We start from the raw sequence: 14,917 nt of genomic DNA, 5'->3' as shown, positions 1-14,917 counted from the left end.
TGCAGCTTCCTACATGTACATTCAACTCCAGGGAATGCTGGTGAGATCCTACGCACAGGAGAAAGGAGGATTGGTTGTTGCTGTTGATTCAGGTTTAGATCTTGGCTGAGGCTTTCCTGTATGGATGTTGTATAATCTCTTGCTATGTATTCTATGAGTTTGTATTGAAACTTTATTTCACTCTATTGGCCAAAAGTTGGACTGGAAACATAATCACTACTCGTTTATCACAAGACACGGGAACAAACCTCCTGTAGTAAAACTATAAACTAGTGTAATTTTTTTTGGTCAGCAAAGTCTGTCCATCAAACTGCACACAGTTTCCGTACCTACCAACAACTGGCCACATGGTGGCAGCATTTCCACTACCGATATTTCTCCTTTTGGTTTACCTCAGATAATAACCAGGATGAATGTCCTGCAACAGAAACAAATATCTGTTGTCTGAAAGATGTTAGCCATTGCTGGCAATGTTGTAAAAGAGACGAATAACATTAAATAAAGATTGCCCTTTATGGCCCAGCATAGGGGAAATTGTGCTGTGCTGCCACACAGGGAGCAATCAATGGTCAAGGGTCTTGCTCAGGGAGCCAGAGTGACAGACTGAGTTTTGAACCGGAGACCTTAATGACCTCCCCAAACAGGAAATACCTGTCTGTCTAACCACTAGGCCACCACTCCCTCACATTAGTTACCTCCAATTATATCAAATAAATACCTGTAAATAAATCATGGAGACAAGGTCAGACTTGCCCATTAGGTTGTAGCTGGTGTTCAGCTGCTCAGTGCAATGAGTCAAGGATGAGGGTTCGATCTAATTGCGTGACCTTAAAATCACACATGGAAGTATATAATTTACTTAATAATAAGTTTGCACTAACAATGTGTGTAATATGAAAACTAACAAAAGCGGCGGACCTGATAAAGTATTGCGGTAACTGTATAGAAACTGATATTTAGCTTAGTAGGAGGGCAACACTTTATCTTTCATTTGACATTTTTATAACATGAAATTTGTTTAAAGGAGCTATAACTAAGTAATTTACTGTAAAGCCAACCTAAATAAGTCACACGGGATGCAAGTAACATCCTCCATAAACAATCGTTCCTCTCCATCAACAATGTCTCAGTCAAGTTTTTCTCCTTTCAAACCTGGAGGTACGGTCCGGAACTACTTCAGTTCAGAGTGTTTACTTCCTGGTTCTTGAGCCAATCAGATGACAGTTCCCAAAACAGAGCTCAGCATTTGATATTTTATTTTGGCAAAATACAAAATACATAGAAGTCAGTAAGAGAAGCGGACCAGAAGTAGAACAGAACACAACATCATAGACCCGTTCTGTGGAAATAAAAAAAATCTGTGGTGTTTCACAGCAGCAACAGACCGTTGAGTAAATGGCGAGTTCCTGTGATGTGAAATGCATTGTGTATATGTTGTTCCGATTCTAACCACTAGATGTCAATACTACTTATTGCTCCCTTAAATTTTATTTCTTTAAAACTTGAGAACAATTTTACATGTCTCATTAATTAAACTATAAACCTGACGTTTTTAAGTCGTGACCAGTTATGTGCTCTTATAGAACCCATGCTACCCTGGAAGCAGCTCAGTTTGCTTATACCTGCAGTCTGCACTAATGTCACTTCAAATTCAATCTCGTCAAGCCTTAGACCTTCATGGGTTTAGATTGTTACTGGTCAGACAAGAGATAAGTTTCATTGCAAAAAGAAAGAAAAAAAAGATTTTTTTTTTGCATTCAGTTGAAGCCAGATCAGTTTTTTTTTACTTCTTCATTGGTGTTTCTGTAATTAGAATATTACCTATTGCCTACCTACAGTGTATGGTGTAGTTACTTTATGTCAGCATCCCACCTTTTTTCTCACCCTGATAGGTGGTAATAAACCGTTTTGGTGCAATAGAAATGAACAACGCTACACTCCAATAAATAAGAGCACCTCTATTTAACACAAAACACCTGACGTCATGGATCTGAAACAGCAGGAGAATCAGCTGAATCTGAAGCTGCAAGCTGGAGCAGATGGAAAATGTAGCAAAGATCCTTTCACAATAAAATAAAATAACATATTAAAATAAAATAAAAATAATTAAAGAGACCGATGCAGTTCCTGATGTTCACGCTGCTGCTTTTATTCTGTAGTCCATTAAATGGATTTGGTACCTGCTGTGGCAACCACCATCTTATTAGCATCTGGGCATCAAGACAATTCTATCTATCTATCTATCTATCTATCTATCTATCTATCTATCTATCTATCTATCTATCTATCTATCTATCTATCTATCTATCTATCTATCTATCTATCTATCTATCTATCTATCTATCTATCTATCTATCTGACGAATAAATAACATATATTCCAGCATATTTTGGTCAATATTTAATGCTTATTTTTTGGGAATATATACTTATATACTGTCTTACCTGCTCAGATTGTTGCCATGCAACCTTCTGCAAAAAGTTTTAAACTTTAACAATTAAAATATTCTTGTAAATAAAATGATGTTTTTATGTAAGATTTGTATCACTTTGACTGCAGCATATTCAGAGGGTATGTTTTTTTTTATTTTTATTTTTTTTTTTTACATTATATATTTCTCATTTGCTATTTTATTCAAACGCAACCCAATAACTTTATTTTGAAAACACCAATCCGGAAACCACCAATTAATGTAGAATATTGACAAAGTATTTCACCAGGTGGAGGGGAGCGGCAGAGAGCCGTCAAGCAATGCTGGGCAGCCGGGAAGCAGGCACCGCTGGCGCACAGGAGACGGCCCCCGGGTCGCTGGGTCCCCTGGGGCCCCTGAACCCGGAGCACCGCGGGGAGGAGAGGCCTCCCGGCCGGGCAGGGTTTCCTGTGGCCGGGCTGGTCAGCTGGAAGCGGCATCCGTGCAGGACTTCAGCCCTGTTTGCTGCAGCCAACGCTGTGATCTGGTAGGCATCACCATGACGCAGGGATATCCGCGTCCAGACTCACAACTCTGACCATTAATCACGTTTTTGGATCAAATTAAAACTTGTTCCGTGTGTAGGTTAACATGATTATTATCTGTTTCTTTACTTTTATTGTACAGTTTTTATTAGGATGATTATGGAGGATTAATATTCCCAGGTCTAATTAAAACAGGGGGGAAACTTCTACAAGTTCTATTTGTATTTTTAAGTAATGAAAGAAAAAAATAAATCTCTATTTAATTTGAAGATTTTTCATCTATCATTATGGCTTGTGACTGTAAGAACATTTTAACAAAGTATTTTTCTATTGAACAATCCACTGTCCACTGTCCGAGAATAAAACTATTTATTGTTAAATATATTAATCTTAAATGTTTTCTTTGAAACCATGAACAATGTTGCGTTTTTGAGAGAAAATTAAAACATGATTCAAGTATAAAATAAAAAAGTATAGTATAGTATAAAAAAAGTTTAAATACAATCTTTTTACAGAATTGTACATAACATACTTTAGTTTAATGTTACATGATTAGAAATAGCGGCTATACTATATTAGTATAAGGTGTATAACACAATTATTCTATGACTGACATTGTTCTACAGGTATAATCCTTTTAATTAAGGCTGTATTTCCATGATGTGTTCATAGAGGTAAATGGGAGTGTGATTTATTTGTCATTATCCTCCTGTTTAAACTAGTGGCGACTGGTAAAGTATGAAGGACTCCTATTAAAAAAAGAAAATGATGCGTCACAAGAGGAAGCCAAGGAACAGGCTGGTGGGAATAACAGGATGGTCTGAGCAGGGGCTGACATGTTTTGTGCTGGAGAGGTGATTCCTGAACTAGCAGGTGGCTGATTAGAAACGGTGCAGCCATGAGGGAAGGCAGAGTATCTGGTGTTGATCTGAGGAAACAGGAGGAATGGCTGAGAACACACAGAGAGGGGACAGAATATCATTGGAAATATCAAAATAAAGCAAAACACAAAAAACATGACAGCAAAGATTATGACAAAGCTTTGATACCTGTCAAACTAAATTAGTCTCAGAGTTAAAACTGTTTTTTGTGTCTCTACAGGGTTGTTGCCTTCAGGTCTTTTAGGATCTACAGCCTTATTTCCATCCTGTTGGCTCTGTTGGTCGTCACTGTGACTGTTAGAGATGCTGTTTGGACCAGGACCAAAGGTAACCTTCAAACACTTGATCCCGCCGTCACACTGGTTCCGGATCAGTTCTATTTATGCGTGTATATGTATACCCAGAGATAACCTATGCATGCACAGGGAGATCAGGCAAAGTTCCTGCAGAAAAAAACCAACCTGCGATTTGAACCCAGAACTGCAAAAAAAAAAAAAAAAAGAAGAGAAGAACTAAAAGTAAGTTAAATATTCTTGAAATTAGTATTTATTCTTGATTTGAGAAGGCAAGTTCCAATGATACGCCAATGGAATAAGATTTTTGCACTTAAAATTGGAAGAACTTATCTCCATCATCTTATTTCCAGTGGGATATATATATATATATATATATATATATATATATATATATATATATATATATATATATATATATATATATATTTAAGGGGTCAAAATACTAATTCCATTGGCAGATAATCTTATTTACCTGCTCAAAAGAACAAATACACTCATTTTGAGAAAACTTTGCTTACTTTTAGTTCCCTTTTTGCAGCGAGGGCCATTGTGCTTCATGCCTACCAACTCCACCACTATACACCACTTTGCTTATATCATTTTTTTGAATGTCATAATTTTTGGATGCAAGTTTTGGAAATAACATTTCAAGTGCCCCACATTAACAGTGTGCATGAGTATTGTTTATTTCAGTAATAGTCCGTCTCTCTAACTACACTAGGTAACATGTTGAAGCTCACAGTCTGACGACGTCTTTGATGCTCTTTAGCTAAATTCAAGATGGCTGCCATGTCCGTCTGGCCAGTTTATGATCAAATGTCTGTTTGGTAGTGCGCCTTGGAAATGATTGACCTTCTGGATCGTCCAGTCCCCACAGGAAACTATTGGAACTCCGTCTTAGTGGCCGTTAGGTTCTGGGTCGCCTCCCTGAACAATTCCCTTATTTTCCTGATTACTAGTTTGGTTGTGCACCCAGATTTAGGGAGGGTCGGTCCTGGTGGCTGCAAAATTTTTAGATTGTCACATAATGGCGAACAGAATGCTTTTTGTTAATTTTATTTTATTTTTTGCATCCTTCCTTTGGGATGTGAGCGATCGGACCTCAGAGGTCTGTCCAGATATCCATCTTTAACTGTTAGACCTCATGTGTGCTCTAGATGCACCAGATGCAGTGGAGCTCAATTGTGCAGGTAAAAGTACAGGATATGAATACTTTTGTACCTATTTTTTATTTTTATTTATTTTTTACAATTTTTTAGGTTTTGTAATGACAATTGGTGATTATGGGATACTTTGTCTAGATTTGTTCCAAACAAGGTGTTTTACTGCAGCTGTATAACAGGTATGTCTTTATCAGTGAAGGGGTGTGAACCATGGCGCTGTAGTTTTCTATAGAACTGGACCTAAACAGCTGCATGTTGGGGGTTGGGGGTTTAAAGCCATCGTTCGACATTTGCATAATTTTTTCCTGTACTAAAATGTGTTCTAAAAATATTTTTTGTAAATCTGTTTAATGAATCTCTGAGAGAGAGGCTGCGTTGCTATGGGATCTTCATGATTAAATAAAGAACAAATTAATAAAAAAAAAACTGAAATCAAATCAAATTGTCTAATCAGAGGATTTGGACTTTCTGCTGGTCAAACCAAAACCTGCTGGGAAATCATGTTGTCTTGGAGAAACTGGCGATGGACAACAGAGCCATTATAAGTTATTTATTTGGTCATACATTTAGATCAAAACATCTCAAGATTTCTTAAAGAAAGACAATCATTCCAACCAAAAAGGAACAGGCAGAAGCAACGCTTACATTAGCCCATCGTTATTTAAACTCTTTTAACTGAAGCTGAATCAGCGGACCTCATTATACGCAACACAGTCAAGAGCAGAAAAAGACATGTTAACCATTTATATACCATTTTTACACGTTACCAACATTACGAACAGAAGACACGTTCCATTTCACACACATTGATAATCACTCAGTTTTACGCTTTAGTCGTTCTTTAAATCCTGTGTCAGTTTTATTTATAGAAGCAGGAATATTATTATTTTTAACCCTATTAACAATTTCTAATATTTTAGTATTAATTATATCCATTCATTTTAGGATTAATTTTAAGTTTCTTGTTTTATATTCATTTGCTATTGACTCTGACACCCAATGCTTCACATATTCACTGTGTAGTTTATCGTCTGTAATTAGACCTAAAGATTTAGTTACTGGATGCGATTGTGTCTCATTTTTTACTTTTAAAGACTTTCTGAGTTAAAAGGGACTATTAAGAAGAGCTTTCTGTTGATTTACAACCACTTTGTCTTGTTAGATGTCCCAAACTAGCTCCAACCTCAGCATCTTTAAACATCCCATTCCTTCACTGAAAGGCTTAACGTTAAGATGTTTTGCTTCTTTATCAATTGTCTCAATTTGATTTTATTAAAGGAAAAGGAGGCGGTTCAAGCTTCCCATCTGAGTCTTTTAGATGATTTCACTCAGTGCTTAGTCATTTTAACCCTGATGAGTAGCAACGAGACGCTGAAATCTGAAACCTGCACTCATCTCTAATTCATTCCTCTTTAAATGCACAAACATTAGATATCTATTTATGCCTTTAATTCACATAGAAGTAACTTAAAGTGAGCAGTTTTCCCCCCCCCCATACTCTTATATTATCTGGATACGTGTGCTTTATGTTTTGTTTTGTAGATATTTCACCATATTGTGCATAAATATTTACCTCTATTGAAGGCAAGGCAAGGCAAGGCAAATTTATTTATATAGCACAATTCAGTACAAAGACAATGCAAAGTGCTTTACATGATTAAAACATAGCAAAATAAAACAGAATAAGAGCAAGTAGGAATAAAATATAGATAGAAAATAGAACAAAAAAGTGGTGATTCAGTTAACTAGGACAGTTGAAGGCAATTTTAAACAAATGTGTTTTTAATCTTGATTTAAAAGAACTCAGGCTTTCCGCACTTTTACAGTTTTCTGGAAGTTTGTTCCAGATAATTGGAGCATAGGAACTAAAAGCTGCTTCTCCATGTTTGGTTCTGGTTCTAGGTATGCAGAGTAGGCTGGAGTCAGAAGACCTGAGTGGTCTGGATGGTTTATACGCTGATAACAAGTCTGTGATGTATTTAGGAGCTAAGCCATTTAAGGATTTATAGACTAACAGAAGTATTTTAAAGTCTATTCTCTGAGATACAGGGAGCCAGTGTAAGGACTTTAGAACTGGGGTGATGTGCTCTACTTTCTTAGTCTTAGTGAGGACGCGGGCAGCAGCGTTCTGGATCAGCTGCAGCTGTCTGATCCACTTTTTAGGCAGACCTGTGAAAACACCGTTGCAGTAATCAATTCGACTAAAAATAAACGCATGGATTAGTTTTTCTAGATCCTGCTGAGACATCAGTCCTTTAATCCTAGAAATGTTCCTCAGGTGATAGAAAGCCGACCTTGTAACTGTCTTTAGATGCTTTTGAAGGTTCAGGTCTGAGTCCATCACTACTCCCAGGTTTCGGGCCTGATTAGTGGTTTTTAGCTGAAGCGACTGAAGCTGTGTGCTAACTTTTGATCTTTCCTCTATTGGTCCAAATATTATTACTTCAGTTTTGTTTTTATTCAATTGGAGAAAATTTTGGCACATCCACGTATTGATTTCTTCTAGGCATTTACTCAGTGCCTGAATTGGTTCATAGTCACCTGGTGACATGGTGATGTAGAGCTGTGTGTCGTCTGCATAGTTATGGTAGCTGATGTTGTTATTTTTTATTATCTGGGCTAGAGGGAGCATGTAGATATTGAATAGGAGGGGACCCAGAATGGACCCTTGGGGAACCCCAAATGGGATTTTTGTCATCTCTGATGTAAAGTTACCTACTGATACAAAAAATTCCCTGTCCTTTAAGTAGGATTTAAACCAGTTGAGTGCTGTACCAGAGAGGCCGACCCAGTTCTCCAGGCGTTCTAACAGAATGGAGTGATCGACAGTATCAAATGCTGCACTAAGGTCCAATAGAACCAGCATGGTGGTTCTTCCACAGTCTGTATTTATATGGATGTCATTAAACACCTTGATCAGGGCGGTCTCTGTACTGTGGTGAGCATGGAAACCTGACTGGAAAACGTCAAAGCGGCTGGTCGTTGTTAAGAAGGTGTTTAATTGTTGAAATACAGCTTTTTCAATAATCTTACTGATAAAGGGGAGGTTTGAGATGGGCCTGTAGTTCTGGAGTAGAAGTTTGTCTAAATTATTCTTTTTCAGCAGTGGTTTGATAATTGCTGTTTTTAGGGACTGGGGGAAAACACCTGACAGGAGGGACGTGTTTATTATCTGAGTCAAATCAGACGCTATGACAGGTAAAACTTTTTTAAAGAAAGCTGTGGGTAGAACATCAAGACAGCATGAAGAGGAACTTAGCTGCTGAATGATCTGCTCTAAGCTTTTGTAGTTTATTTGGCTGAATTGGGACATTTTGTCAGGATAAGTTCCAGCTGAATAAAGCATTGGTTCTGGAGCTGGTGTGGAAGTACAAACTGATCCTCTAATTTTTAGGATTTTCTCAGTAAAGAAGTTAGCAAATTCATTGCAGGCCTTGGTGGAGTGGAGTTCTGAAGCCATGGACACAGGAGGATTTGTTAACCTGTCGACTGTGGAAAATAAGACACGAGCATTATTAATGTTTTTCTTAATGATCTCAGAGAAGAAAGATTCTCTTGCATTTTTCAATTGTAAGTTATATCTGTTAAGTCTCTCTTTATAGATGTCATAGTGAACCTGGAGTGTATTCTTTCTCCACCTGCGTTCAGCTTTTCGACATTCCCTCTTTTCACTTCTAACTGATGGAGCATTTCTCCAAGGAGATTTTTTCTTCCCGGAAACAACTTTCACTTTAACTGGAGCAATGCAGTCAATGATGTCTGAGACTTTAGACTGAAAGTTATCTACTAGCTCATCTACTGAGTTGCAGCCCAAGGTTGAAGTAGCAGAGTAAGCTTGAATAAAAGTTTCAGTGGCATTGTCCTTAAAGGTGCGTTTTCTTACGATGTCCCTTTGGCTAAATGAGTCACTGGTAATGATACATTCAAAGGTAACGGAGAAGTGATCGGATAAGGCAACATCAGTTACATTGACCTGTGAAATGTTTAGACCTTTAGTGATGATTAAGTCTAAAATATGCCCCTGCTTGTGTGTTGGCTGTTTAACATTTTGAGTTAAACCAAAGTTTCTAAGTGTGTCACACAGTTCTTTTGCACTTCTGTCTTCAGGGTTGTCAACGTGAAAGTTGAAGTCTCCCACAATAATTAAACAGTCATAATCAACACATATCACAGACAAGAGGTCACTAAAATCCTTAAAAAAGTTTGATGTGGACTTAGGAGGCCTGTAAACATTCAGAAGCATAGTTCGTACCGGGCTCTTTACCTTGAGAGCCAAATGTTCAAAAGAGTCAAATTTTCCCAAAAACACCTTTTTACACTTTAGTGAATCATTAAACAATGTTGCTACTCCTCCACCTTTCCTTTGCTGTCTGCTCTCACAAAGGAAATTGTAGTTTGGAGGTGTTGACTCCAGCAGTATTACTTCTTCATTAGATTCATGTAATCATGTTTCTGTTAAAAACATAACATCAAGATTGTTGTCAATAATAAAGTCATTAATTAAAAGGGATTTTCCTGACAGAGATCTAATGTTTAATAAACCTAGTTTATATGATTTGGTGGTTGATGATGTCTCTGTGGCAGGTTGCATCTGACAGTTAATGACTTTCAAGTATTTGTTCCTGTTTATCCTTTTGTTTTTCTTTTTTCTGCCACGAATCATCACAGATATTCCGTAATTCCCGGGAAAAGACCCAAGCTGATTCTTGAAACTGTCTTGTCTGATAAACGTGCAGCGAGGGCCCGCTGTGTATCACAGCGAAGTAATCTGAAGGTCTTGAGGACAGGCATGTTCCGTGATACGTAGAGGAGGATCTGGGGCTCTGCGGCCTTTGGAAGATGCTGGTTTAGTCACAGAGCTGTGGCTATATGGAGAGGATGTCATCTGTAGGCCAATCTTAAATACTTTGTTCATGTTGGGAGAAAATTCCAGAAAAGGAACCTCTGGGCTTTGTGGAGAGGAAGGCGAGGCGGGTGTAGTCCGGACCGGTGTTCGTGACGATGGATTTTCTTGGTCCTCTCTTTGTCCTGCTAAGATCTGGGATGAATCCTCCTGTAGCTCTGAGAAAGCCTCTTTCTGTGTCATCTTTCTGGCCATTGAGGCTGCTGGTGGTCCAAACAGTCGTCTGCTCCCAGAAGTGACACTAATAAAGACCAATTTTGATATTTTCATGTAAAACACACTTTTAAGAACAACGCTGGATGGTAAACTGTGTTTTTTTTTTTCTCACCCACAGGAGCTCATATATGGCGCAGCATGACCACAAGGTAAGGCAGGATGAAAACAGCACTTAGAATAAGGGAGTCTGGGTTGTTTGTTGCCGTTGGTGGGACGGTTCTGGTTGAGAACGAATCTTTGTTTCCACCTAAATGTTGCCACATTTGTGAGGATATTATCGTTTTGGGCTCAGCAGCAGGATGTTTGTGGGTTGACTGCTTGTTGAAGGATGGGATGCCGTCCCACAGCAGTGTGTGACCAAGCTGGTGACCAGGGGAAAGTACCAGACCGTTACGGTTGCTGAGTTAATGAAGTCTTGTCGTCTTTCTCATTTCTTCACACTTTAATGATTAAGTTAAATAAACACCAAAGTAGAGGGAACGGTGGAATAAGTTGTTTGTGGGTTGAGCTCATCTCTCTGCCAATGCCAAATGCATTTTCCTTACAGATGTGGCTCCACTTAAAGGGAAAGGATATAAGATGCGTTCCAAACACAGATTTCCTTACTTTTGTGCTGAGTAGATTATAGACGTGTTGAAGCTTTTCTCATGGGCATCTAAACCATATCTTTCTCCGTGGGTATAATTAAGTACCTATGATCTTTTCGCTCCTAATAAATCTACTCAAAGCCACAGTTCCTGTGAGATGTGCACATTTCATCGTCGCTCTAAATATCACACAAATATTTCAGCTTTTAATGATTTTATGAGAACTGCCGCTGCAAGTTTGACTTTATTTAATCCACACAAGCTCAAATGTCTACATTCACCTGCACCGTTATTTCTCTATTCTAGTTATTCTTTTGCAAAATTTCACCGAATGCCTTTTTCTGCTAAGCAACAAGCTTCTGGCATAATTCTGCCCGGGATGCAGTAGAGTTAAAGTTCGACTCCTTTATCCGTTTCAAATGCAACTTCAATGTATGTTTGGGATTATCAACCTGCTGGAACATCCGATTGTCTCCCAAGTTTAAACCATCTAACCTCAACTGTCCTCTTCACATGAAAGGAAACTGATGTTTAAGGACAAGCAGGAATCTGCTTGAGACACCCGTATCGCTGTCCAGAGTGAAGCCAGATTTATGCCTTCATAGTCTGAAACGGTGCCGACAAAGAAAGAAACAACATTAATCCACACGTGGGATTTTCAGCCACCCACAGTGTCGAGCCCCATGCCTTCTGGGGAAAGGTTTCACGGTCAGATGAGACGGCGAGGTGGTGGTAGGATCATGGTGCGGCTCAGTTTCACTGCCAGTCGTCTTGTTGCAGCTTCATATTCTTCAACTTCATCTCAGATCAATAGCTATGGTTTCGAAAATGGTTTTGAAATGTGGAAAAAAGGCTAACATTAAGCTTCTGACAGTTCGTGGACTACGCTTTGAACCAGGGTCCATGTCATCAAAGCCAACAATTCACTTTTACCAAGAAGAGTTGTCAAATATCAGAGGTTACGGTGCCGCCAGAGGGTCTGTATGCACGTTTAGACCGTTTGGTTCAGAGGAAACCCGAAATAAAGCCATAATTATTGGTGCTGCAGTAATTATTCCACTTTTTTAAATAATTTATTTAGTCGTTAAACCTTTATTTATACAGGCAGTCTCAGTACTCAACACATATTTAAAAACTCCTGCCAGACATCAATGCAAGACTTACTGAAATACGGTGTTGCAAAGTTTGAAATATAAAATAATAGATTAAAAAAATGTATCAGATCAAATGCGTCAAATGTTAAAGCAGCATTCATGGTGATGATGATTGCATGAAAACCGTAAATATGATTTCCTTCGTCTCTGAGCCGCCAAACCCGCACAGCGCAGCGCGTCTGATTGGCTCTCAGGCTGCCTGGAGGAAAAACCAAACACCTTGATTGGAAAATAGGAGGTTGATCATGTTTACATCACATGAAGGTTTAACTGGAGAAATGTGACTCCAAATTGGTTTTACGTGATGCGGCAGATAAAAGACATCAGACTTTGTTGGAACGAAGGACACGGTCGGTTCTTGGGGGGGGGGGGGGGGGGGGTGGAGTTAGTCTTCTCTGGCGGATTCAGAGGCCGGCTGCAGAAAACAAACCGAGCGTTTGGGGGTTTGGGAAGAACTCCTCTGGTTGTTGACTGCTGTGAACGTCTCAGCTTCAGGCCACTTTATCCCCATCAAGCTCCCTGCACAGGAGCAACATTTAGCAACATGCCGGGAGAAAAAAAAACATGTTAAAATGAACAACAAAGAATATTTATTTGGTATTAAAACATCAGCAAGTGTATGTTTGAAGGACTGTCAGACTGACCGGGTTTGTTTCTGCAGCCGGGGCAAATATCACACAGTGAGCACCAGGCCGATGTTTGTGGTGTAAACAGCAGCCCTGCATTGAAACGCCATTCTGTCAACACACACAGGCCACGATGAACAGCGGGGCAACCATGCTGTGTGTTTTAGCTTCACCTAAAGACTAACAAACACATTCCCCTGGATTTAAAACCTCCTGTGACAAAAATCTATAATCAGCACGAAGAATCGATATCTCCAGGATTGATCCTTTCTCTGACGTGCGGGGTATTTCTGGACAAGGTGCTGATGCAGCATTTTCTCTGCATTATAACCTTCTCACTATGGAAGATCACAGATCATCACCAAGGTGCTGGTTGTTCCAGAAGGACGTTTTGACTCCACTTTTTCTTCATGGCTGTGTTTTTGGACGGATTTGGGAGGAAGCACGCTCCACCTGGATGAAGATCAACTTCATGCATGGATTTACTTCACTGTTGGCGCCACGCGAGAGTTAACTCAACAACAACTCTCACCTTTTCTATGTCCCAAACATTCAAAAGGAATCAAAAGAGAAACCAGGTTTGTTATTCTGAAGACGAGGAAGACCATCCGCAGTTAGGAGCCTTTATTTATCCTTCACACGAGCTGAACTGAACCTGAACAGGCCTGTATTTATACCAATTCTGGCTTAGTTGCACCACTTCTTTCAAGGCAACTCTTCAGATGAGATACGACATGTCTTCAGCAGAGAAGACGTCCTTTACAACTAACTCCCTGGATCTGGCTCTCCTTGCTGAGCTTCTTTTACTGACCTCACCGGAGTAATCTGGTCCTTTCTAATACCGTGAGGTTTCCTCGCACACAGAAGGCCTACTGTCCATGCCTTTCTGAACAGCCTGTCCAACTTATTGCACAGAGGTTACAGTTTTCTAACAACATGATCCTGAATCTGCAGAGCTGATTGATCACATCTGACCATCTAATCTAATCCTCCTAACTGAGGCTGAACCGTCTGACCTGCACACAAACACACAAACCAGTGACTCATTCTGGATGAAAACATTTGTCTCTTAGCAGCTCAGTACACTGACAGTAATTTTTTTTTTTTTAAAGAAACATGTTTTTGCTTCGTCTTTCTGTTTTCCTCCAGTGTTCAGTGCTGCGTTCATGCAGGTAAACAGCCTCCAGATGTGCACAGAGGTTTAATGAAGGTTAGAAAATACCTCCGATGATCTGAGATCTGAGTTTGTGTGCTCACTTTTCTTCCCACCTTCAAAAACATCTTTCCCAATCTGCTATTTTTTTGGGGAGAAATGTAAGCTACTGCTCTGAATTACTGTTCATGTTTTTTTCCCCTTATTTAATACAATAAAAATAAGGTTGTAACGGAACACACAAAGTAACGGTTTGGTACGTTCTCAAAATGCTTCAATCAGATGAATAAATGTTGTATATAGTATATATTATATATATATATATATATATATATATATATATATATATATATATATAGATATATATATAGATACACAGACAGACATATATATAGAGATAGAGAGAGAGAGAGAGAGAGAGAGAGAGATAGAGAGAGAGAGAGAGAAGAGATAGAGATATACACATACATACAGATATATATATATATATATATAGTATGTATGTATGTATGTAGAGAGAGAGAAGAGAGAGAGAGAGAGAGAGAGAGAGATAGAGAGAGAGAGAGAGAGAGAGAGAGAGAGAGATAGAGATATCTCTCTATCTCTCTCTCTCTAGATATCTGTAGTGTCTATATATCTCTATATCTCTCTCTATCTCTATATATATATATATATGTGTCTATCTATATCTATATATATCTATCTATATATCTATATGTGTATATATCTCTCTATATCTCTCTATATATATATATATATCTATATATATGTCTATATATATATGATTGAATACAGGCTCATAAGCAGGAATATCCAATTCCTGGATAATTATACAACAATGTAATTAACAATATAACCACTTGAAAATGCTCAGTGTTGACGTTTAGACATTTTTTGAATAAGACTGTCCTTACATTAAAACATAATTATATTTTGTTGTTTTGATGTGTACCAGTGTGCAGCTGTTGGGGAAAATCCCCTCC

General features: G+C 38.6%; 1 protein-coding gene across 2 annotated transcripts in view; it reads left to right on the top strand.

Annotated features, from left to right (window-relative positions):
• Positions 1–2,712: 2,712 nt before the first annotated feature.
• The window catches only part of retreg1 (reticulophagy regulator 1), a 54,182-nt gene continuing 41,977 nt past the window's right edge, over positions 2,713–14,917 (top strand). For both annotated transcript variants that reach the window (XM_036131290.1, XM_012853515.3), the window contains exons 1-3: positions 2,713–2,957; positions 4,057–4,163; positions 10,533–10,563. In XM_036131290.1, coding sequence (XP_035987183.1) covers positions 2,752–2,957; positions 4,057–4,163; positions 10,533–10,563 — 344 coding nt within the window. In that variant the 5' untranslated portion in view covers positions 2,713–2,751. The remainder of the gene's footprint in view (positions 2,958–4,056; positions 4,164–10,532; positions 10,564–14,917) is intronic.

Source organism: Fundulus heteroclitus, unplaced genomic scaffold (genome assembly GCF_011125445.2).
Source record: "Fundulus heteroclitus isolate FHET01 unplaced genomic scaffold, MU-UCD_Fhet_4.1 scaffold_42, whole genome shotgun sequence".
Taxonomy (NCBI): domain Eukaryota; kingdom Metazoa; phylum Chordata; class Actinopteri; order Cyprinodontiformes; family Fundulidae; genus Fundulus; species Fundulus heteroclitus.
The sequence above is the reverse complement of the archived record's forward strand: the minus strand, read 5'-3'. Positions and strand labels throughout refer to the sequence as shown.